General features: G+C 32.0%; 1 protein-coding gene across 1 annotated transcript; it reads left to right on the top strand.

The window, feature by feature from the left end:
- Positions 1-337: 337 nt before the first annotated feature.
- Positions 338-5363, top strand: LOC134695050 (uncharacterized). Its single transcript, XM_063556225.1, has 2 exons — positions 338-510; positions 2245-5363. The coding sequence occupies exon 2, from the start codon at positions 2279-2281 to the stop codon at positions 4367-4369; it is 2091 nt and encodes a 696-aa protein (XP_063412295.1). The 5' UTR covers positions 338-510; positions 2245-2278; the 3' UTR covers positions 4370-5363.
- Positions 5364-25613: the final 20250 nt, after the last annotated feature.

The following is a 25613-nucleotide window of genomic DNA, read 5'->3' as shown; positions in this document are numbered from 1 at the left end:
ATATTAATACTATAATTGTACATGAGATATAAAGCGCCAACCGTTATTGTAAATGGTTGGCAGATATTATATAAATACCAATTTTAAAGTCAAAGGAATAAAACTGTTTTGAACTCCAAACTTTGATTAATCAAGAATACGATTTGTTTAAATTAAATAAAAGCAGCTTTATTAAAAGCTAATATCATAAATAATAATTATGAATCAATTCCAATATTTATAAATAGAATTGCAGTGTGTGCTTCAATAGTGAAAATACATGAATAGTAAAATATAGGTCACTTACTAAAAACAGCTGATCTCTATGTAAACTAATTTGAAATTGACTATACTTTTCTCTAAACGTTTAAAGGATCCAGTTTATCAATACACCTAAAAATAGTACGTGTGTACACAATATGAAAGTAACCAAAATGGCCATAAAGTTAACAAGTTCGATTTGGGATAATTCTAACATTATAAAAGCATAAATATGGATTAAATAGGATGCATTAATAATTTCTGAATAAGGTAATTATGTTGTATTTATAGAAAATCATTCCGCATAACAAGCTAGTGTACAGAAAGTGAAAACATGTATGACCTAGTTTCGCGGAAAATACGAATGAATGAAGGTTATTATTAAAGGATACTGTAAATAATCTTGGCACAACAATGTACAAAATATTTTGTTCTTAAATTGGAAAATGCTTTGATATTTCATTTTACTGTTGTAATCAGTTGTTATGTTATAATAAATGATTTTTAACGTTGACTGAAATATTGTAATTGACTGTTGTTTAGGCGTACCGGTCATAAATATAACATTACTATAATAAATAAATGTTTGTATCTTTCGCAGCTAAAAACAATGTACAATTTCAGAAAAGACAATAACAAAACAAGTGTTATTGTATTAAGTTTCAATTCCTTTGTTTATTAGCCTCGTACACATCTAGCTGATATTAATAGATAATGTATCTGGTCGTGGTGGCGAATCTGTTTCTTGTTTGGGTTTTAACTTAATCCTTTTTTTTAATGATCCGCAGACTTATATGATTTTTGTATGTGACGTCATTAGACATGACCTCCTTTTTCGTGTCGTCACAATAGAAAATTTAAGGAACATCAAGAACATTTGACGTCATAATCGGAGATAAATAAATAAAAAAAAACTAAGAGTGAACAAACCATCTGTTTATAAAAATAACAGTTGCGCAAAAAGTAGAGAAGTTTCCTGACTACACTATCTGCTCTATTTTTATCATATGTTTTACAAAACTTTGAATTTGCCGAAAAACTAAGGATTTTCTTATCCCAGGAATAGCAATTTATAGATAACATTAGCCGTATTTGGAACAACTTGTTGGAATTTTGGGTCCTCAATGCTCTTCAACTTTGTACTTGTTCGGCTTAACAATGTATAACTATTTTCATTTGAGCGTCACTGTTGAGTTTTATATAGACGAAACGAGCGTCTTGCGTACTTAATTATAATACTGGTACCTTTGATAACTATTTACACCAATTGGTCGATGCCACTGCTTGTGGACGTTTCGTCCCCGAATGTATTACCAACTAATTGCAAGTAGTAAGTATTTCGGTATTATCAATTATATAGCATTTTATTTTATAAATTTCCTGTTACAAAACTTTGAATTTCTCGAAAAAAAGCCGGATTTTTCACAATTTTGGGGAATAATGGGTCCCCAATGCTCTTCAACTATGTACTTGTTTGGCTTTATGACTATTTTGATCTGAGCGTCACTAATGAGTCTTATGTAGACGAAACGCTTGTCTGGAGTACTAAATTATAATCCGGGTACCTTTAATAACTATTAACTATTTTTTTCAATTTTTAGTGTTCCGTTAAATTTCTAATTGGTATTGCGTGTATTCGATCTAGTTCGTTTGAGAAAATATAAAAATACAAATGAATAATAAAAAACTATATACAAAACATGAAGCATTTACAGTGTTCAGCTTTTATATATACAGTGTAACCTTACTAATCCGACACCTGAGTATTCCAACATCCTACTTTAACCGAAACATTTTCATGGTTTTAAAATATGCCTATCGTTCCAGAAAACATCTTAGTATTGAGGCCCCCTGCTTGTTCCAATGCTTTGTTCTTGTCATCCATTGTGTCGGACTATACAGGTTACACTGTACCTGTACATGGTGTGTACCTTTTACTAGTGAAACTCCAATCTATGATTTAAACGTTAATTCTAAATATAACAGTTCATCTTTATTTTTTAGCTTGCAGTATAAAGATTAAAGCTTTTACGAAGAAATGGATAATCAAAACGATCTGCAATTCTTATCCGTCAAACTATATCATCACCTTTCTGATGTTGTTGTTGGATCTGAAAAAGCTGTTAAATATAGAAGATACTTTTATAAATGCTTCGATGAAACCTCGCTCTTCGGACAGTGTAAGGTAATTAGTAGCGGTAGTAAAGCAGAGGGTCTTGATCTTCCTGGTAGTGATATGGATTATATGTTTCTAGCTCAAGGTTATATGGTTGAAGAAAAGCTTGGGAATACAAAAGAAAAGCATTTGGTTCTAGACACAGATAATGCTCTGCCAGGTTTTGCCTTAATAAAAATTTCGGATAATAGTGATTTCATAGGCAACATCAATGTCATACAGACAGTTGATGGACAACTCTTAAAAAATGACATTTTAAAACAATCGCGTTTTCAAGTTATGAATGAAGCTCCTTCAATGTTTGACATGGCTAAAGTACTAAAACTGGACGTTCAAACACTATGTAAGGTTCAGGGTCCAGCAATAACTACTGCAATCGAAGGAGCGGCGGATGTAGATTTTGTTTATTGCCTCCCTTGTCGTGAATGGCCTTCAATTGCAAAACGTTGGTTGCACAGAAGTCGATGCTTCAAATGGCCCTCATCAGATTTGATAACAGAGGCAATACATGGAGGTGTGTTGTTAGTACCCGTAGGAAGTAAATCTCCTTCTACTGAAGAAAACAACACTGAATGGAGGTTTTCATTTTCTTTAACTGAAAAACTGTTAGTACACTCGTTCAACCACACTCAGTTGTTGTGCTATGCCTTGTTAAAAATTGTTCTAAAAGAGATATTTAACAAAGTAAATATTTTTAACAAACTTTTATGTTCGTATTACTTGAAGACGGTTCTATTCTGGGTCTTAGAAGAAGTCGACCACCAATATTGGGTACCAGAAAACTTATTGCGTTGCTTTTCCTTATGTCTACAGCGTCTACATTATTTTATTTCATGTAATTATATTCCAAATTACTTTATACCTGAACATAATAAGATTGAAGGAAGATTTTCAAAAATAACTGGAAAAGAACTTGGAATGTTTGCAGAAAAACTTCTTATCAAAAATATATGGAAAGTGCTGTTGTCAATAGATTTACTTTCTGATTTACGCCGTGATACGTGCTATGTTTCGAAACCCTTAAAAGTAATTTCAGAATTCGATAAAACCATAATTGCTATGAAAATACCAGACTGCACTCAATGGATTGAAGATATATCATGCAGATCATTGAGTTTCTTTGTTCACAGAATTCGAAATGAGAACTGTGAAACATTTTTCAAAAATATCTATGCAACTGCCTTACTAGACCTGTGTAAAAGAAAAGCAATTTCTATTAAAATGCGTTCTATTAATTCACAGAACATCAGCAATAAGTTCTATTATTCTAAATATAAACAATGCTTATTCCATCTACTGCTGAATTTAAGCGGCGACGCCGTGTCCGGTTGGTTACTTCTTGCTACGTTTTTCTACTCTTGTCAGGAATATCGTAAGATGAATGTTTTACTTCAACTTTCAGAGGAAATTATATCTCGGGATATATATACAGTGTCTATATTAGGGGACTTGTCTGCGGTCAAGCAAACTACTTTTGAAAAAAAGTTAGTTCCTAGTAAACAATTCCTCAAAAGGTTAAGACATTCAGTGATAAGATATTTTAATGTTCAAAAGAATGAACAAAATGCTGATAGTTTTATATTTCACCAGGACCTGTCTATTGACGGAGAGGATTTTTTTATGGGAACGCCATTAGTTTTTATACGCTATCTTACATTCTTATATTTTTACAGACAAAACAATACAGAAGGAATGAACAGTGCAATTATGATGTTAAGGGAAGCTGTTGAAAAATCCCCACAGTTAGATGCTTCTTCCATTACTAGAAATTATTGGTTTTTGGGACATGCATTGTCATTTATTAATGATAATATAATTGAGCGTATTGAAACCATCAGAAGCATGATTTCCGCTGTAAAACCTTTTGATGTTACAGGTTTAATACAATATTGGACGGCAGATTTTGAAAATATTATAAGCCCTCTTTTAAAGGTTTATCGAAAAGATTCATGAATACAACCACAGTCAACCTCACGCCTTTCATAATATATATGGTCGACTGTTTTTATATTACAAAACTGACCATAAAGATTCTGTTCATATTTCTAATGTGGAATCTTTAAAGGTGCGAGGAATTCTCATTATTGTTTTATATGATAATTTGACATGCACCAACTAAAAAAAAAATTAAAATGATTTTAATATTGGTGATCAGTACAATGAAAGCTGGTCGTAGATGCTAGCTTGAATGAATTATGTGTATAACCATACTATTGTTGGTTCCTGAAATTATGATTTGTTATATATCTATAAAGAAGATGTGTTTTGTTGTGGTTTGACGTGAAACGGAACTTACTTGAGCTAGAGAAGCCCACTCATCGGGAGCGCCTTATTGATATAATAGCATTAACACTTTCTCTCTATTTCAGAGCTGAAACAGTTAATTTATACACCAAAAACGTTGTACATCATTGTGATATCCTGCTTTATAGCGGTTATTTGGTTGGTGCGATTAATACACTACATGCACCGTAAACATGTACAATAAAAACACAGTGTGGGTAAATATCCAATGATTTAACGGACATCGTTTGAATCTCTACATCACAAGGCAAAGTAATTGTAACTGATATTATAGGATCAAGTGTAAATAAAAAAAATAAGGAACACAATGTACAAACAATTATATCATTATACTTAATAACATCACCCACTACTTGTTTTTGCAGTTGATGTTGATATTATTCAACTTTGTATATTGCAGAAATCGTCAGAAACATGCATGTTTAATTACTCAATCTTTCAAACGGTTTATAAGATGTGATTGTTTTCTAGGTAGTTGGTTTAGCTCTTTTGTGCGCATGTTTCTGTTAAAGGTTATGTAGAAGGGAATTTATAATGCACGTTATCGTTTCATATGTTTTGAATTCGATTAACTCTAAACATTAGATATATGCCAGTTACTCAGGAACATTTAACTGTGTAAATCCGAAATAAAAGCTAAAAATGTTTAAAATGGTAGTTTTGTCAACTTTGCAATTTAAAAAGAAAATTGCAAAACTCCGTTTTTTTAGCTTTATCAAAACAAAAATGTTTCGAACTGTTTCCTGAAGTCTACTATTTATTTTACTTGCCGTCATATAATACTGTAGAGGCTCAATCACTATAATTTGTTTTTAAAATTATTTGTCGGAGTATTTCTACTGACAAACAACGTTAAATGCAGTGTTTTTCATTTTCAATTTAGCAAGCTCATTTAGAGTATTATTACAATTTATAAAAAAAATCACCATTCGTCTTCTCTCTTCGTGATTCTTTAAACTCAGTAATGTACCATTTTAGATTTATTGAACTATGTCAAAACTATGGTAAAGCTTTCAGCTTTGCGTTTGGTTTTCCCTTTGTTGATTTTTTTATTGATTTGCTACGTTTATTTGCTTGGTACTGCTTTGAGTTCTTACGATCAATTGTTTATTTCTATATCAATTCAATATTCAATGCGGAATCAAAAAAACGTGTGATTGTTTTCTCTTTTACGTGGAATATGTCTTTCCTATATTATTCCTTGTTATAGGGATATTCTCATAAAATCGTATTACGTTAAGAAATAAAACAGAACAGCTGTTAGTTTTTTTTCCACTCCTTCAATACGACACACAGAAAACAGCAGAATATAATAATTTTGTATATTTTGTTATACCTAATTTACAAATCCAACAATTAACAAATGTTTAGGTCAACTCTTAATCGTCGACTATTGAAAATGTATCAGCAAAATAATAGCATGAAACCCATTTATATAAATATTAACATTTGCACAAACACATCATCAAAAATGATTTTGAAAGAACAGTTGATTCTACTTTAGATTTCAGCTTTCCAATTGTGAACTTTCCATTTCTAAGTAGCAACATTCGAGCAGCACCTGCATACGGGGTATATATCTCCCAATTGATACGTTATTCCCGTGCGTGCATTTCCTATCATGATTTTCTTGATAGAGGGTGACTGCTCACAAGGAAACAATCAAACCAAGAGTTCCAAATGGTGAAGTTGAAATCATCCCTTCGTAAATTTTACGGACGCCATTACGAGTTGGTTGACCGTTATGGAATAACCGTTTAACAAATGATATCGGATATGTTCCTTACGTCGTAACTACAATCCCCTTCCTTTTCATGAATGTGACCTACCGATTTAGACTATTTACCGGAATTGTAATCACATAAGTAACACGACGGGTGCCGCATGTGGAGCAGGATCTGCTTACCCTTCCGGAGCACCTGAGATCACCCCTAGTTTTTCTTGGGGTTCGTGTTGTTTATTCTTTAGTTTTCTATGTTGTGTCATGTGTACTATTGTTTTTTTGTTTGTCTTTTTCATTTTTATCCATGGCGTTGTCAGTTTGTTTTAGATATACGAGTTTGACTGTCCCTTTGGTATCTTTCGTCCCTCTTTTAGGTTAAATTTACTTCAGTGAATTGAAACATATGTTTATATAGCTGTCTTCAAACAAGAAATTGGATATATCGATACCAATATCCTCTTCACGACTTTCAATTATAAAACTAATGACGACCTTCCTTACATGGTACGATCATACAAAATACACATGTTCTTTGTTGTTGTTTTTTTGTATTCTAAAACTATCCGCTTTAAATCTGTCTTTTTGTTTGTTTGTATTCTAAAACTATCCACATTAAATCTGGAACCGGGGAAGTATAAAAAAAAAAACCTACTTCAGTGCTCAATCAAACTCCAAAATAAACACTAAGAGCTATATTATATCGATATATGTATTAATGGTTTTCATATCCTCCCTATATATCATATATCAGGAAGACTTAAGCAGATACAGTAAAGGTTAGATTACGAAATATTTTCTGATCAATCCAAATCTGTTCATTTCAAATGATAAATGAAATGAAACATGCAAACATTAAGACATGATTTGATTATAAATAATTACATTACATTTATTTTTTATTAGAATCAGTAATTTTGAATACCTGACATCAATCGCGAGGCACTCCAAAATCAAATATAACTTCCGTATAAAATACAAAAGCTATGACTGCAAATGCTATCAGTGACAATACTAAAAAAATCCATTTACAACACGAACAAAACGCTTTATATAACTCCTAATTTGGTGGTTGTAGCATATAAATGTGATGAAACAAATTAAAGCCCCTATTTATTTTGTAAAAGCGTTCATCGTGCGCACATTTTTAACAGGAAGCGCAAGATGTGCTTCGGTCAACGCTTTTATATACCAATACAATTATAAAAAGGACGTTTAAAGATAAAAGCATGGCAATTTTGTATAATTAAAACGTGCATTTAATAATAACCGTTCAAAAACTAATGAAGGTCGTTGATGGATGTCCATTGTATAGAATATAATACAAATCTATTAACATCAAGGCACCAGTGTAATTAAGGAGAGGATTGCAACTGTACCTGACTAGAAAAAATACAAACTCTACCAAGCAATTAAGCCATGAATTTGTAATATAAGAATATAATTACATTAGATGTATGTTTCATTATGATACTTCATTCTGATTGGCTAACTGTACATCACGTGTTATTCCGTAAGCAATTGCATTGCTCAATAATACTGTTCATTCATGATAACACGTGGCCCCACAATAAAGTGCACAGGGGAATTAAATAAAACAATAAGAAAATTCGTGTTTTCATGATCATTGCTAAAAAAATGTTATTATAAGTATTGAATGATTCTTTTTGTAACTTCATAGGGTTGTAAGAGCGTTGACCGTGCGCCCATTTTTAGTATGAAGCGCTTCCGCTCTTCATACAAAATGTACTTCGGTCAACGCTTTAACACCCCAATGAAGTTACAAAAAGAAGCATTCAATTCTTAAATGAATTTCAGCGCTCAAAAATGATTTCTAATTAGACATCTATCGCAAAGTGTACAAAGCCATGTCATGACAAAACCTCAGATAACTAAAAGAAGAAAAACAGCTGTAGGTTTATGTTTGAAAAACGAACCAGTTAAATAATTGACAACGGTTAGATGTATAACTGGGTTCTGAATTTTAATATGCAAACACACAAACGGTGTGTGATAGATTTAAACAGGTTTGGAGCACGCATACCTCCTTCTAGTATGATACAATTGTGTAGCAGCACATCATTAGAACCAGCTTTGAATTACAATTGAAAAAGGCTTGATCTACAAGTACGTACACAATCAAACGCGCGCAGTTCGGCAATGAACCCTTTATTAACCGTAATTTGATTGCCACAATTCAACATTTCACTTTTTCTGTTTAACAGTTAGACATGTTAAAGTTTTTGTTCAGGCTAAGGGTGACAAAGAAACGAACACAAATCGGGGCTCAGCGCTAAACTAGTGTTCATTTTCAAATTGTATACTCTATATATAAAAAATAATACATGCAGATAGTATGAGTACAACACATGTATTAAAAAAACCAATATTACATCAATATGTTTCCCATAGAAAAAAGGGGAAGTATTGATATTACGGTTTCCTTTTTATTAATACATTATCTTGTTGTTAATTTTATTATTTGCCTAACTATGAAATACAATCGAATGTTTAAGACATGAAGGAATTACTAGATGAGTTATTTCATTATTTCAACAAGGAATAGTAAAAAAGTGGCACTAACTTTTTTTCAGATAGTCAGTATTGATTCTTGAACTTCAAAAACAGATTTTGGATTTATAAGGCCGAATTGTTCATGTCAATCTTTCTCGGTCTTGGCGTTTGTGCTATTTTGACAATGTGGTTGGTGATCTGCATCTTCAATATGAAACGACACCTTTGTCCAAAAAAGCCAATACAAAGGTGTAAATGGTGTAATCGTCTCCAAAACGAACCAGTAAAGTGCCGATCACCTGTAAAAATTCGACAAAACTTCCCATTGAAAGTGGCCTTTAACCTGCAACAACAAGAAAACGCAATAGAAAAAAACCAATATTGTGAACCATGGGAAGCAACAAGTAGCATGTGAATTTCAGAAAATGAAATTGACGATGACTAATCATCACTGTAGTGTAAAATGATGAAACATACGGAATAGTAATGTATGAGCAACACAAGGAGAATTATCTCATAAAACATGTCTAAAATGTAACCGTAAATAATTCTTCTTGTCCAGTTTTCTGTAATTCTCTTAAATCCACATATTTCACTCAAAATTACCTTTTCCTCAAATTATATTAAATGTAGATTTTTAATATGTTGTTAGTACAAGCCTATATTCTAATTTGCACTTCAAAAACCTTGCGTTGCAATAAGTTGCAGGTTGAGTGATTTTAGAACTAAATTGACTGAGCTATATTACAAGTTTTTATATATGTAAAAATGTCATTAGAATATGATATAACCAACAGGAACCTCAAAGATTAGACAAATCAACTATAGGTCAACCTTACCTGATTAAGTTATAACCTCAGTATCTATAACTTACAGACCGTTGGACATCAACACAATCTTAAATGTGTCAACTAATTTGTCATCTCTTATCTAAACTAACATTCCCTACACGATACAAATAGAAATATGCAGGGTTAACTTTGAATAAATAAACGCATCGAATATACAAGGATTAACTTTTCTATTTACGCCAGACGCGCGTTTTTTTCTACAAAAGATTCATCAGTAACGCTCGAAAAGTTAAAAAGGCCAAATAAAGTACGAAGTTGAAGAGCATTAAGGACCAAAATTCCTAAAAGTTTTGCCAAATACAGCTAAGGTATTATATTCTTGAGGTAGAAAAGCCTAAGTATTTCCAATATTCAAAAGTTTTGTAAAGAGTAAATTTATAAATATGACCATATCAATGATAATCCATGTCAGCACAGAAGTGCTGACTACTAGACTGGTGAATTAAAACTCCATGAGTGTTAAGATTCATCATAGATAAAAATGTGTACGCCAAACGCGAGTTTCGTCAACAAAAGACGCATAAGGGACGCTCGAATCAAAAAAGTTAAACAGGTAAAACAAAGTACGAAGTTGAAGAGCATTGAGCACCCAAAAGCAATACTTCCTGACAAGGTATAGTCACACAAACATGTGACAATTTTATAATCTCGACCTGTGGGAATATAATAGACACAATAGTAGTTTTCAATTAACTTCGGATATAAAAACTTAACACTATTTTAGTATCGATGCAATTGATATTGGATTTCATATATTTTTTTTAAATATCAGGAAGAATGAAGCTAAAGTTAGATTACAAAACTATATTCTAATCGATCCAACTAAAATGTAAATTTTTCAATAATGTGAAACAAACACACACTCAAAAATGACCTAATTATAACTGTTAACAATAATAAATAAAAAACAAAAAAAACTCCAAAAAACTCGCAGTTAAAATGTCCTTTGCATTTTATACGTTCTAAAATATTTCCAAATGTCCTTATATCATTGTCATTACAACAATCCCGAGTTTTCATTTTGAAAAAAAAAATTGACCCAAAAGTCTTTAAAAAGAAGTTTAAATCTATCGTTAAACATGTAAACACCGCAGCTTCCTTAAAGACGAACACACATACATTCTTTGAACAAAAGAAATTAAAAAGTAAAACAGAAAAATTATATGAAATAGGAGTATTGACATTTTCACAGACAATATAATATGCAACAATTTCACCTTTAATGGTGATCATTACCTTCAAATTAACGGGACGGCTATGGGGACGAAAATAGCACCGTCTTACGCCAATATTGTCATGGGCAAATTAGAAAAACAATTTATTGCAGCATCTTTATCCAAACCTTTGTCTTGGTTCCGTTTCATTGATGATGTTGACATGAAATGGATTGAATCTCAACAAAAACTGGATGATTCCATCCGACATGCAAACAACGCCCACCATTCAATTAAATTTACGTATGAAATTTCCGACTCTAATATATCTTTCTTAGACACAACCACATCTATAAAGGACGGTGTCATATCAACAGACCTCTACTGCAAACCCACAGATAAGCATAAATACCTTTCTCCCCAAAGCTGTCACCCCATACACTGTACAAAAATTATCCCGTACAGTCAAGCTCTCAGAGTCAATCGGATTTGCTCCTCTGGGGAGGCTGTCACGAAACGGTTACAGGAACTTCGCGTATTTTTGACAAAAGGAGGTTATAAGAAATTGGACATAGATGAGGGGTTTGCGCGCGCTAATAATAACAGCCGCAATGACCTCTTACAGTACAAACGGAAGAGGCGCAGCAAAATAGTTATGTTTGTTCTTACATACAATCTAGCCTTTAATAACCTTTCACGTTTAATCCGTGCCAATTGGCAAACTATTGCCAAACACCCTTAATCATCCAATATTTTCCAATCCTCTTGCTTAGATTTTCGAAGACCAGCAAGTCTGAAAGACGTATATGTGAGAGCTGATGTCTCCTCAAATAAAAGCTGTTCAATTGCAGGATGGTGCAAGTCATGTGGTAACAGACGTTGTCTGACTTGTCAACAAATACTGAATATTCAAACATTCACTTGCCTCTTGACTAGGTCTACGTACACTATATATTGCAATATAACTGGCAAAACCCAGAATAGTGTATACCTCCTTTAGTGTCGATGTGGCATGCAGTATGTTGGCGAGACAGAGCAGCCATTCAACAAACGCATGCATGGTCATCGAAGTGACTACACTTGCAAACCCGACCTACCCGTAAGTCGTCATTTGAGATCACCTGGACACACACAAGCTGATCTCAAAAACCTTACAATCACAATCATAGACCACAACGAGGGTTGTTCGAAGTTCGACAGGGTCGCTCGGGAAAGATTTTGGATAAGAAAGTTACGGACAGTTTCCCAAGAGGGCATAAATGAAAAAAACATAGAACTAGTCCCTCATTTTCCTGTCATCACCTGTTTCCAACAACGCCGGCTTTAGTACTTGCTTTACAGTTCGAAATTATTTTAAAAAGTAACAGTTTAAAGTACAGGGCTCCATTGATTCGGGATGGATGTGTAAGTACGTAGCCACGTTTAGTGATTTCACCTTGTTATATAAAACTTATTGTTTTAATCATTATTAGACTGCTATTCCTTTGGGAGGCTTAAATATGTAGTTTCTGTTGTGATTGCCCTACCGTCGTCAAATTTATACCATCCTGGATCGGTTAGGACATTTTTTATCATTTTGTTTAAGGACTGCCCTCAATGCAGTTATAACATCTAAACTGTCACAACCTTTGGAAATCTAAAGTTGTGCCAGTTCACAACGAAAATAACTATTTTCATTTGGCATATCTATGTTACCTTTGCGCCGTGTTTGGACATTTTAAAATTTTATCAGCGTATGTGGTGTTCGTTTAGATTGTATAAATTCAAGATTTAGAAAAAGTATCTCAGTTTGAATATACACTGTATTGACATGATTCATTTGACATCGTGCTATTATTGAAGAAGGATATCTGTTATCCGAAATATCTAATATTTGTTAATTTTATAGCTATTTAAGGGTGATGTTGTACCCTTTTTGACTTGATATAGATATATCTATATATATATATATATCACTGAAGAGACATTTATTGTCGAAATCCGGATCTGTTGTACTTAAAAAAATATTGACACCGTATGTTTGTGGCATAACATCGTGGCCACAAGTTAAACTTTTATTTCTGTTTAGTATTAAATTTATATTTAGATCCATTTTGTAACATCTTGTGATCAATTTTTTTTGGCAATCGCAAATTGCAGTCAGCAGGGTTAAAGAACATCAGTTGTTCGACCTGTTAGTCAAATTCGTTTTGTTTAAATATACTTTTTCACCTTTTTGGTCTTTTGGAAAATGTTGTTTGTGCTGTTTTTAGACCCTTCTACAACGAAATGTGTTTACATGCACACGTATAAAAATTGCGGTTGTTTATCCAACGCAATCATAGGTTTGAACGTAGTTTTCAATTTAGACTCGTATTTATATATATATATATATATATATATATATATATATACAACTCGTCTAAACATCAACCCTACAATGTTAGATTTGTAAATTTGCTTTCGCAAATTTTTGGTTCTTCCCTCGCCGGTAATCGAACCCATGCTACTGTGATATCGTGACACCAAATCGCCTGCACTGCAGCCGTCCCGCTAGACCACACGACCACCTGGGCTCTCAAAAAAAGAGCTTTCGCTGGCCATGTGATACCTTTCCACGTCAGTGTTAATCTAGCGGCGTACTACAGTACATGATATATAAGGCATGAAGATGTTATTGTTACAGATCAGCTAAATTATCTATAGTAAAGGATCCTACAAATTAATGTAAGATACAGTCACAGAAAATAATTATATTTATAAGTATGTCTGAGTCAGTGACAACTCTACAACAGATGTATCCATCTGATCGCCATTAATGATGGTGATACATGGCTGTGTACATAATGAATATACAACTCGTCTAAACATCAACAACATGGGTTCAAATCCCGTCGAGGGAAGAACCAAAAATTTGCAAAAGCAAATTTAAAGATCTAACATTGTTGGGTTGATGTTTAGACGAGTTGTATATACATTATGTACACAGCCATGTATCACCATCATTGATGGCGATCCGATGGATACGAATAGGAAATTTTTTATTATTTTGTTTGAGGACTGCCCTCAATGCAGTAATAACATATAAACTGTCACAACCTTTGGAAATCTAGAGTTGTGCCAGTTCACAACGAAAATAACCATTTTCATTTGGCATATCTTTGCGCCGTGTTTGGAAATTTTAAAATTGTATCAGCGTCTGTGGTGTTCGTTTAGATTGTATATAAGTCTGAAAATTACACCAAACAGTGTTAGACTTAGATTTTCTACTGACAAATTTTTGTCCGTCCCTAAGCGGGATTCAAACTCACACCTTTGATACACAACAGCACCAATCGCTTAGCCTCATGTCCAGCGCTCTAGACCACTCGACCACATCCGCTATATAAAAATATAACTTCAATAGTCGCAGTGTTACCTTGTCACGGAAGATGAATCTAGAGATAGACATGAAAGACGTCTTTTTTCAGCGTGTGTAGATGTTCATATCATTATTTTCATACACAATGTATTTATTATTTGTCAGCGATCAAACTCAACAAATTCTATATATAATATGGGATCATGATTAATTTCATAATACAGTCACTAGAAATACGTATATTTTACAAACAAGTCTAAACAAGTGACAAACCATACAATATACATGTCCACTTGATCGAAGAGTGATAGAGATACAAGGTTAATGCAAATATTGATATAAGTCTGAAAATTACACCAAACAATGTTAGACTTAGATTTTCTACTGACAAATGTTTGTCCGTCCCTCAGCGGGATTCGAACTCACACCTTTGATACACTACAGCACCAATCGCTTAGCCTCATGTCCAGCGCTCTCTCTCTCTATATATATAATAAATTCTAATATATCAGATTTCTTTAATGTTTAACAATTCAACATTGCTAAATCTTCAAACATTTTAAAATATCTGACTATATTTTACCAGCATTGTCTACAAAATAAATTTTGTAATCGTATATCCGTTAGTTTTCCTCTAAATTTCAAGTTGATTGACCTAACGAATTGCAAAAGGCTATGTTTTGCAAAATACAATCACGGCCCTTTTATTTTCTATACATTGATTGACATGTTACATTTCGTTAAAGTCATAAGTTTGTCTGTTTAATCTTTAATCCTCTCGTGTGTGTTGAATTTATAAGAAACTAGAGGAAATCTCGTGTGATATTTTATTGTCAAAATATTATCATTGCAAAATAAAGAACAAATTTTGCAAATGTACTTGCAAATAGGCATTATACATTAATTCAATGTTCTAGATAATGCATTTTTAAAATTATATGCATGTATATATTTATTTATATGCAGATGTGATTACTCCGGTTGAACATATTTACTCAAATTTGAAATCATTTGATATATTAAAAAAAGTATTTATGTGAAATTTTAGTTTTGTCTGAAGTGCATACAAATTTGACGAATTTAGCCTGTATGTTTCCGTATCAGTTGTAAACCAATCAAACAAATTAATAATCAGGAACTTTGTTTTTTTATTGTTTTCATGTGATGTTTATAACGATGCAAGTAGACCTGCTTATATTTGTTTATGTCACAATTTCCGAATCATGGTCGAAATGCAATTGTTTCAGTACTTTCTAGCCTATATTTGTGTGCATACTACAACAGAGTTAGATTTAAATGGCCATAATGTGTGTATGCAATATGTAACAGTCAACGTGTATGTACTAAATGTTTCTTTTTATAATAATTTCCTGTGGATTAATTTTCTTTCGAGGGTATCAATTATCCTAGATTTAGGAAAAAATCCTTTTTCGTACATGTCAGATTTTGGTTGTTTTGCTAAAGCTTTGAACTTGAAGTTCATCTTTATCCTCAAAGTCAACAGAAATTAGAATGCAATGGATGATGAAGTATTCAATGTTAAGTTAAGTTTGCAGAAGAGAAGTATTTATGCAGCTTTAATATTGTGTTATATGCATCGGAATGTTTTAACTGAATTCGTTATATCGCAAACTTAAAATGAACAATATAGTACTTCAATAATCTGTCATGCATAGTATATTTACCATTATAGAACACTTGAGACATAGTTTCCTTTAGAAGCAATTCTTCTTTAACTATAATACGGATAATGTAATGAACCCAGTGATTCATTACTCGTTGTAATAAATAACATTCATTGTAGCTGCTGATATTGATATTTCACAACACAGTATGCTCTATATTTTAGAAAATCCGAGAAAGTTAAAGTGATACAACTGATATGCTGTCCTGACTTTTTCCAAAAAAATGGAACATGCCAACGTAAGTTATTGTGTTTTAACAATTGATCACGTTTGTTGGGTTTGCTTTATATCAATTGTGTTGTGTGAAACAGTTAAGCAGTTGCTTTTTGTTGCATTAACAGTACACATCTTTTGTTAGCGTAAATCACACGAAGTAGATATACACGGTACTTAAAATGCACACACTCTTAACAAAAATGAATGAAATTAGTTACAAAGGTTTTTTGTTGTTGTTTTTTTATGAGTTTGGAATTCAGTGCCGATAAACACTTTTGACAGAGATGTCGTGTCAGATTTGAAATGTATATCAAAGGTTTATTTCAGCAAGGTATATACATGTATGGAAACTGGTTCGATGATCAGTAACGGTTACGCTATATTTAAAGGAGATAGAAATTATTTTGAAAATAATATTATTACAAATCCCAATATAACAAATTTCATGATTACATTTCTTGTAGGATATTTGGCAAATCTTGTCAAAAAATGAAACTAACTTTCTTTGAGTTATTACCGATTGACATATACAATATTTGCATCGGCAAGCAACATTAGAACGCTGTAATCTTTTCATTACAGCTTGTCCTGCTGGATATCACAGCCATGATTGCAAAGAAAAATGTCTCCCTAGTTATTACGGTGTCCAGTGTAAACAACCATGCAACTGTTCATCTGACGAGACGTGTCACCCTCTACACGGCTGCATCTGTAAAAATTTAAAGAAATGTGCACAAAGTAAGTTCTATTCGACGAATGATTTTACTGTGAAAGCGTTGAGCTCGTAAGTGTTTTGAGGTTGATAATATTTTTGATTTTGGAAAATTTTACCTAAAATTTGTAATCGATGTTCGAACAATTGATGGACGCATTCTATTCTGTTTATAGGGTTATACCATTTTTGAAACGCTATAGTCCTGCATCAACTCTGTAATGAAAACGACAGATTCGCATAATTTACATTTCAAAGTATCACTCTTTATTAGCAGGTACATTTATTTGACAATAGGTTCAATTTCTTTAAATATAAAAATAAAGATTAAATAAAGTTCACATCAATATGGCCGTCACATTTAAAGACGCCATCTTCGAAAATACCTTTGATTTTTTTTATAATATTGCAGTAATACAAACCAGCCAAAATTGTACATATACACTTGAAAAGAATTTCATGTTTTTTTTTATAAACAATTACTCATATAAAATACATTTATTCGTCAAACGGAAATACTTAATAACATTAATATTGTTCAAAACGGCCGAATAGGAATGTATTGAAACACAATATGAGTGAACTTGATTCGTATTGTTCATCATATCAAAGAGAGAATGTCATAAACAATATGCAATGAAGAATTGGTAAAATGTATATATATTCATTTCAACAAGGTTTATCCAATTTCTCATTTTTGCTTGTTTATTATAGGAAATGCATTTACGAGTTGTTAAGCAATGTTTGCATGTAAATATTTTTTGATTACACACATGGTGCTGTTAAAACTTCTTATCATACGTTAAATTAGAGTATCTGATCCAACTACTCCATGCTGTTCATGTTTTGTTTTACTTTACTCCTATTTGCATGTTTATACAACTTATTCAACTGACTTTAAATGTACAACTTAATATTCAATTTGCGGATTTTAGAAGATTTTTTACAATGAAAATAATTTCTATAATGACTCAAAATGTCATAAAAATCAAAATTCCATCGAAATTACTTATTTGTTGAATATGGATAGGTTTACTTTTAAATTAAGAAAATATTTTGCTGGACCATGACATAGAGCGTAAGGTTGAAACATTTATAGAAACTAATCCCTTTTTGCATGTTACATGTGTCTTGAGAAGTAAACGCACTATGCATGGTATTATGTTTTGATTGTTTGCCCAATTTCTTATTTTAAATGGAAATATTTATGTTACATTTTAGACAATTTATCGATCGAAAACTGACAAAATGTTGCCCTAATTATTATCAAGTGGATACAAAAAAATGTCAATCTAAATACGACAGAGGTAATTGTCATTAATTATCAAAATATCAAATCCAACTGACCATTGCTTTACAACCTTACACATTTTCCTATCAAACATTGATTACATACATGCCTTGTTAAATTCTAAATGTATTTTATCATGTTTATGTCTTTTCTGCATTTAGCTGAATCGTATGGATTGATTGAATGTACAGTCAATTGTTCATCCTGGCATCAGCTGGAAAGATGTTCAGTCCAATGTACTGGTTCTCCATTCCAGCTTCGTGAAACCGAAAACGATTGCGAGTGTGTTTTCACGCATGAATCAAATGAAATAAACATATATAGTAAATCTGAAAAAGTAAGTTTAATTTGACTGAATCACAGTTAACTACAGATTCCATAGTGAGTTGCAAGTTGAAGATGACATTTAGTAATAAAACATGAAATACACTTTCGTTTCATAAAAAGAACATCAGTTGGTCATCTTGACCACATATGAGCTCACTTTGGGATTATGTCTTTATATCTCAAGATTTTGTCTTGCCTTTACGAACTAAGATGACGGTAATTAGAAGATTAAAAACTCCTATTGATAATTTGATATTTAGTTTATTCACGACTTTCAACTTTGCTACTACGAAGACATAACAAATTTCTGAATGGGTCTCACGATAGAAAACAAATCAAGTGAGATCAATATCTTTCGATGTAGTTTGTTTGAGACTCCATTTTGACTTATGCATGTTATGGTAGTATACACAACTGTTATGATAGGTACTTAAAAGCAATATGGGTACACATAAGTTAGATAAAGCAAATATATTGCAAGCTAATATCATAATCATATAACAGGAGCAAAAATCTGAAATCAAAAAATGAAAGACGAAACTTTGACAAACAAAAATAAGCATGAAGTAAGACAAGTGAAAACAGAAAATTTAGAGTAGCGTCAACGTAGTTGTGTCAAAAAGGTGGATGCCTAAATCATATGCAATGCTTACATCGACAGAGCTAACGTATTAATAAATCTAATACGTATGCAGATTTTTAGTGTCATATTTTCATCCCGAACTACCCTTAATGACAAAGACATCAGCATATAATTATTTTCATTTTCATTTAAAACTTTCATTTTCTATGCAAATTCTATGGGGTATTTGTGTCTTTGGATTGTTCCAATTGTCGTTACCACAATGTCCAAAGGATACCTACCAAATCAGACTTATCACTTGTTTGTACTTACATAAGTAACAAGCCGGATCTGTTTTTCTTACTGGAGCACTTGATATCTTCCCTGGTCTTGGTAGGGTTTGTTTTGCTCAGTATTTAGTTTTCTGTGTTGTGTCATTATGGCCGTGTATACTGTATTTATATGTTTGTTTGGTCGATTGTTGTTGTTGTGAATGGCGTTGTCGGTGTGTCATCGACTTATGACCTATAGTTTCTTGATTGCTCAACTTTAATTTCCGATGTAAGTTTTGTGGACTTTGTTTGTCTTTAAATTTTCTTCATTGTGCTTGGTATTCGTTCATTGTTTTGTATATCAATTAGTTTTCTCGTTTGAACTGTTTCACATTTGTCATTTCGATGCCTTTTATAGCTGACTATTTGGTATTGGTTTTGCTCATGGTTGAAAACAGTATGGGAACCTATTGTTTTTGTCAACTTATACATATATGCAATTTTGTCTCTGATGGAGCGTTGTCTCATTGACAATGATACCCGTCTTCTTTTTGTAATATCATAAGTCGAACATTATATTTGTAATATTTAGGTGGATGGAATGTTCATTTAAATCGCACATTTGTTTTTTTAATGTAAAGGAATAACATACAACTATCATACAAGTTGGAGGTGTAGCAAGTTACAAATCATGGTTGAACCAAAAAAAATTATTAGAAAATGTTTGTACCAAGTTTGAAATATGACAGTTTGTGTTCAGTCGTTTATTTTTACTTGACATCCGTTTTTCGATTTTTATCCGATACATGTGATATGTGTGAACTGCAATCAAGAATGCAGAAACCTCATTAACTGTTTTCGAAGAACCTTTAAGGTTGATTGTGATATTAACATGATTTTGAATTAAGACACCTCGTTTCATGTCCCAACTTGTCCAAACTTGTATGGAGCATATCATGTGATGCCGATTCTTTTAATCATTTCATAAGATCATGCAATACATGGAGACCTCCTGATGATCTAGAACTTGAAATATTGTATAAAACGTGTATAGTTTGTTGCCCTATACATATTTTGTTTTAAGTTGCCGACGCATCGAAATATATCCAACATCTGGATGTTTATTCACTTTTACATAATGTATATAATTTCTTGTTGGCGCCCGTCCGTTTTTGATTATAGTGTCATTGTGTTCATTCAACCATGGAACAAAATAATAGTATATTACGATCAAAGTGAATATAGGTCTATCTTTACAAGATTCACCAAAATTAGAAAAAATAAGATATTCATACTACATTATAAACATTGTTCAGACGTATGATTTAAGATTGTGTATTCTTTTGAAACCGTGTTGCATTCATATATTGTCAGTGTATTTCTTATATATAGGAGGGTGCGGATTTAAGTGCAGTGCTGTTATATTGTATTGTCGTCAGTTTTGCAACACTGATGATATGGTTGACCGAACTCGTCTTCAAAATCAAAGCACGGTTATGTGGAAGAAGGACAAGCATAGCTTGTGTCGAAAAAGATGAAAAAGCATCCATGTTTCCAAACATTTTACGATTGAAAACTTGGGTTCATAGCACACGACGGCATAACATCAGAATTCGGAGCGACAATTATTGTGAACCCTGGGAAGTTACAAGTAATGTTTGAACAATAAAAAAGAAAATTGACAACATACGATACTAAATTCTTCATGCCATTGAATGACAAAAATTATAATGATCATTGGCCCTCCGTTATTTATTTAATATATCAATGATTTACCACTGAAAGTAAAAAATGCATTTATAGATTATTATGCAGATAATTCTACATAACATAGTAAAGGTAATGATGTACTTCAGTTTTGTATATATGACAAATAAGGCCACAGGTTTTCTTGTTTTGTATTCACACTCTGGCCGAAGTAGCTCGTGCATTATTTGGTGAGCCGTAATGGAATAGCTATTTAAATGTCGTGATATTCACGATAATAAGCGACAACTTGTGGTATGAGTGCCATTGAGACAACTCTCCATCCAAATCACAATTTATAAAAAGTTAGCAATGTCTAGAAATACCAATTAATTGACAATGAAAGGTAAAAACTCATACAGGACTAATAAGTTTGTATAAAGTTAAATCACAAAACTACTGAACTCCGCGGATAATTCCAAACAGAAAGTCCCTAATCAAATGGCAAATCAAAGGATAAAACACATCAAACGAAAGGACAACTCCAGACGCAAATTTTCTGTACATAAAACTTACTATTGGCGCTATAATCAAAGGGAAAGTCTGCGTTTTTTTACTTATCTTCTAAATATGTTCATCTTAACACAAACAACACACTCACAAACTTTAAGCTTTAAATTTAGATTCCTTCTAATGACGGAGAAAATCAAGTATTTGTAACTTTTTTGGTTGACCTACGTGTGTGGATTGTGACGTTTTAACCCGATTTGTTGAATCCTGGGAAGAAAAATCAAATCTGTGAAAGTCTTAATTGCTTCATTTTACGTAATTAAAATCGCACAAATGACCGTTGGTCAGAGTTAATAACCACAATATAATAATGAAAGCAAATTAATATGCGTGTACCGTTTTGTATTGATTGAAATAAAATTCCTATATAAAATTATCTAAATATAATTATTTTGGAATTAATTTCTTAAATTATTGTTGATATTTTTTCATAAAATATCTATTAGCATATTTATCTATTGCAATACAAAATCATAATATCTAATAAAATTTGTAGATTTAGCTAACTAAGTCCTTATATTTGTATAAAGTAACATTCGTTTAAAGTGGGAAACAGTTTTAACGTTGATTCAGCTACAATTAAAAATTGCTTGCCGGTCCCTCTCTGTGATTACCATTATATAACGCTGGTTCATTTCCCATTCAATCTATCATCAAGAGAAGATAATTAATTCAATTTACATTCATAGTCTTTTTCAAAAATGATGAACGGTTTTTTATATTGGTATGTAATCATTTTAAACGTTTCAAATTAATGAAATTATATTCGTACATCAATGTTTTTGATACACCAATAACAAAAACTGAAATATATTGAATTGAAACACTTTCTAATGATTCAAAATTATATCAGAAACGTAAACTTAATTATAAAATAATGAACCTGTTAAGGGGAGAAAATACTCGCATAACTTTTTCGAATTGACACATAATACAACTAAATGTCACTCTTCCATACGAATGGCACATCAATAGAATATTTTAAAATGCGAATCTTCCGCCACCTTCAATGATGATTCTAAATTATAAATATAACTAAAAGTTGTTAATCTATAGATAGCGAAGACTAATGAAAGCTAACCCACTGTAAAAATATTTTTTTGCAATTTTTTAAAACTTCTTTAGAAAAATGCTCGAGCCACTTGACTTTCAAAGCTCAAAATTAACGTTTTTACACCCCATATTTGAATAAAGTAGTTAAAGATTATTCGCTTCTCAAAGTGTAAGACGCAATACAAATCGTATGCTTGCACCTTCCTACAGAAATACGGATTAAATTAAGTCCTGAACATTTCGACATTTCTTCGTATAGTTATAACAAAACCGGTTTTAACCAAATCACAAGTACGTGTTAAGATCCGACTAAATACCTATTTCCCGATATGGTCAGGTAAAATTGCTATATCTATTCCACATTTTGACTGATTTTGAACTGAAAATATTTTACGTTTTATTTTCCGTTATAACTTTGTGAACAATGTGGCAAATATAACATGATTGTCGGACCATGAGTTGTCAATCTGTATTCCAAAACAACCATATTGAGTAGAATTTTTACATGCTATACTCGTGCTAGTATTACAGGGTCCTTATGTCGTTTGACTCAGACTCAAATCTTTTACTTAAAGATGTATGAAAGGTTCTATATATATCTATTATATACATGTGCTATGAATTCGGTCTTTTGGTCTTTTGGAAAATGTTGTTTGTGCTGTTTTTATACCCTTCTACAACGAAATTTATTTGACATGCACACGTATAAAAATTGCGGTTTTTATCCAACGCAATCAAAGGTTTGAACGTAGTTTTCAATTTAGACTCGTTTATATTTTTTGTTTGGGCATGTATCATATTTTCCCTCCGGTTTATATGATCCGTTCATCCTATATATTGACTCTTAAAATTCAAGAGTTAATCGAAAAATGAGGGTACTTTCTCTTAAAATGAGGGTACTTTTTATATGGCCTTCCAAATACCGTTTCGATCCCTAACATCACTGAAGAGACATTTATTGTCGTAATCCGGATATGGTGTACTAAAGAAATATTGACACCGAATGTTTGTGGCACAACATCATGTCCACAAGTTAACAAATATTTTTTTACATCTTGTGATCAATTTTATTTGGCAATCGCCAATGGCAGTCAGCAGGGTTAAATAACATCAGTTGTTCGACCTGTTAGTCAAATGAGTTTTGTTTAAATATACTTTTTCACTCTTTTTCACTCTTTTGGTCTTTTGGAAAATGTTGCTTGTGCTGTTTTTGGACCCTTCTACAACGAAATTTGTTTGACATGCACACGTATAAAAATCGCAGTTTTTATCCAACGCAATCATAGGTTTGAACGTAGTTTTCAATTTAGACTCGTATATATTATATACATAATTATATGTTTATCTTACATGTAACAACAATCAAACGCCTATAGGCAATAAGTAAACGGGTATGAAGTTTTTATACAGTTTACACAACATGCACAATCATTAACAAACTAAATGAATAAAACAAACAGACAGTGACAGTACGATATAACAAATGGAGTACATAATTATTGTTAACCATGCTATCCAGAAACTTAACACATCAAGTTAGTGCACGTGAATACCAAATAAAACCACGATGTGTGATTTTTGTATAACTAAACATATCAAATAGTTATAAAAGGTACCAGGATTATAAAAGCGAGCAATAACCTAGTCAAGCAAACATTTGTTTGCATATGCCTTTCTTTATCTCCGCTCCTTTACAATAATAATTTCCCTTTTTCGTCGATCATTCTCTCTATTGTTCTCTATTTTGTTATTGTTTTTCATTATGCCACTCTTAATACGATCCTTAATTTTAAAATGATTAATCCCCGTGTCGACCTAATCCTTGTGAAAATGGGAACATTAGATATAGAAGGGATTCTCTTATCTTCAATAAATTAATTCTGATAGTGACTATAAGTGCTGCATACTTTTATAGCTCTATTTTTTCAATCGACAAAAGCTAATATGCGTGAAGAATTTTTTTTTTTTCAAAAAGGGTCAAGAATCATGACAAAACAGTATTCATTTCTCAATTTTTTTTAAAGAGAATGTTTATAATTGTTTTAAACTTATTATCAGACACAAAAATGTGGTTCAATAAATGTAACCTGTGCATACCGGGTACCCGAATAAAGAGGCCATGCATGCACCTGTATTATTTAAATGTGTAATGTCACTGGAATACCCAAGGACGACCTAATATACGTCCTTTGAATACCTAACTGAATTTGTCGTTCTGACACGACATCTATCAATAATTCTGACATACCTATTATCAATTTGGGAGGAAGCTATATAATATATATTTAATAAGACATGTAAAATAAGTAAAGAAAAACAAACCTATACATTTTTCACCGAACATACCCAACAGAGTCACACATTTAACTGTAAAGTGCCTTTATAAGTGACCGTTCCGAATTGATCCCGTATCAATTTGAAATAATTTTAAGATAAGTTAAAAAAAAAAAATTAATAAAAAAAATTGAGATATCCGATATTCACATATTTACATATCTATGACCTGGGAATATTATACTATATCAACATAGTATGTCCCAGCTAAAACCACTCTCTTATATTGCTTCTTGTCAAAAGCCGTTCAATATCATGATTAAATTTTTTTAATTTATATTATAGTATAACTTTATTGATTTGAAAATTATCTTGTCTAAATACGGAACTATTTGTTTTATATAAATCAATGCACTTGATATGAAAGAGGCATACTAATGAATCTTTTGTATATCAGTGATTGTTATAAGATAACTGCATTTGTTTTTCTTGTAATTGAAACTTTTCTTCCTCATCAAATCTCTATTTTAATTTTCACTAAATTTGAGTCTTTTAACGAGAGACAATTATCTTTTACGGAAATAGATATAGGAAGATGTGGTGTGAGTGCCAATGAGACAACTATCAATCCAAATAACAATTTAAAAAGTAAACCATTATAGGTTA

Source organism: Mytilus trossulus, chromosome 13, assembly GCF_036588685.1.
Source record: "Mytilus trossulus isolate FHL-02 chromosome 13, PNRI_Mtr1.1.1.hap1, whole genome shotgun sequence".
Taxonomy (NCBI): domain Eukaryota; kingdom Metazoa; phylum Mollusca; class Bivalvia; order Mytilida; family Mytilidae; genus Mytilus; species Mytilus trossulus.
Note: the sequence above shows the minus strand (reverse complement) of the source record. Positions and strands in the feature narration are given on the sequence as shown.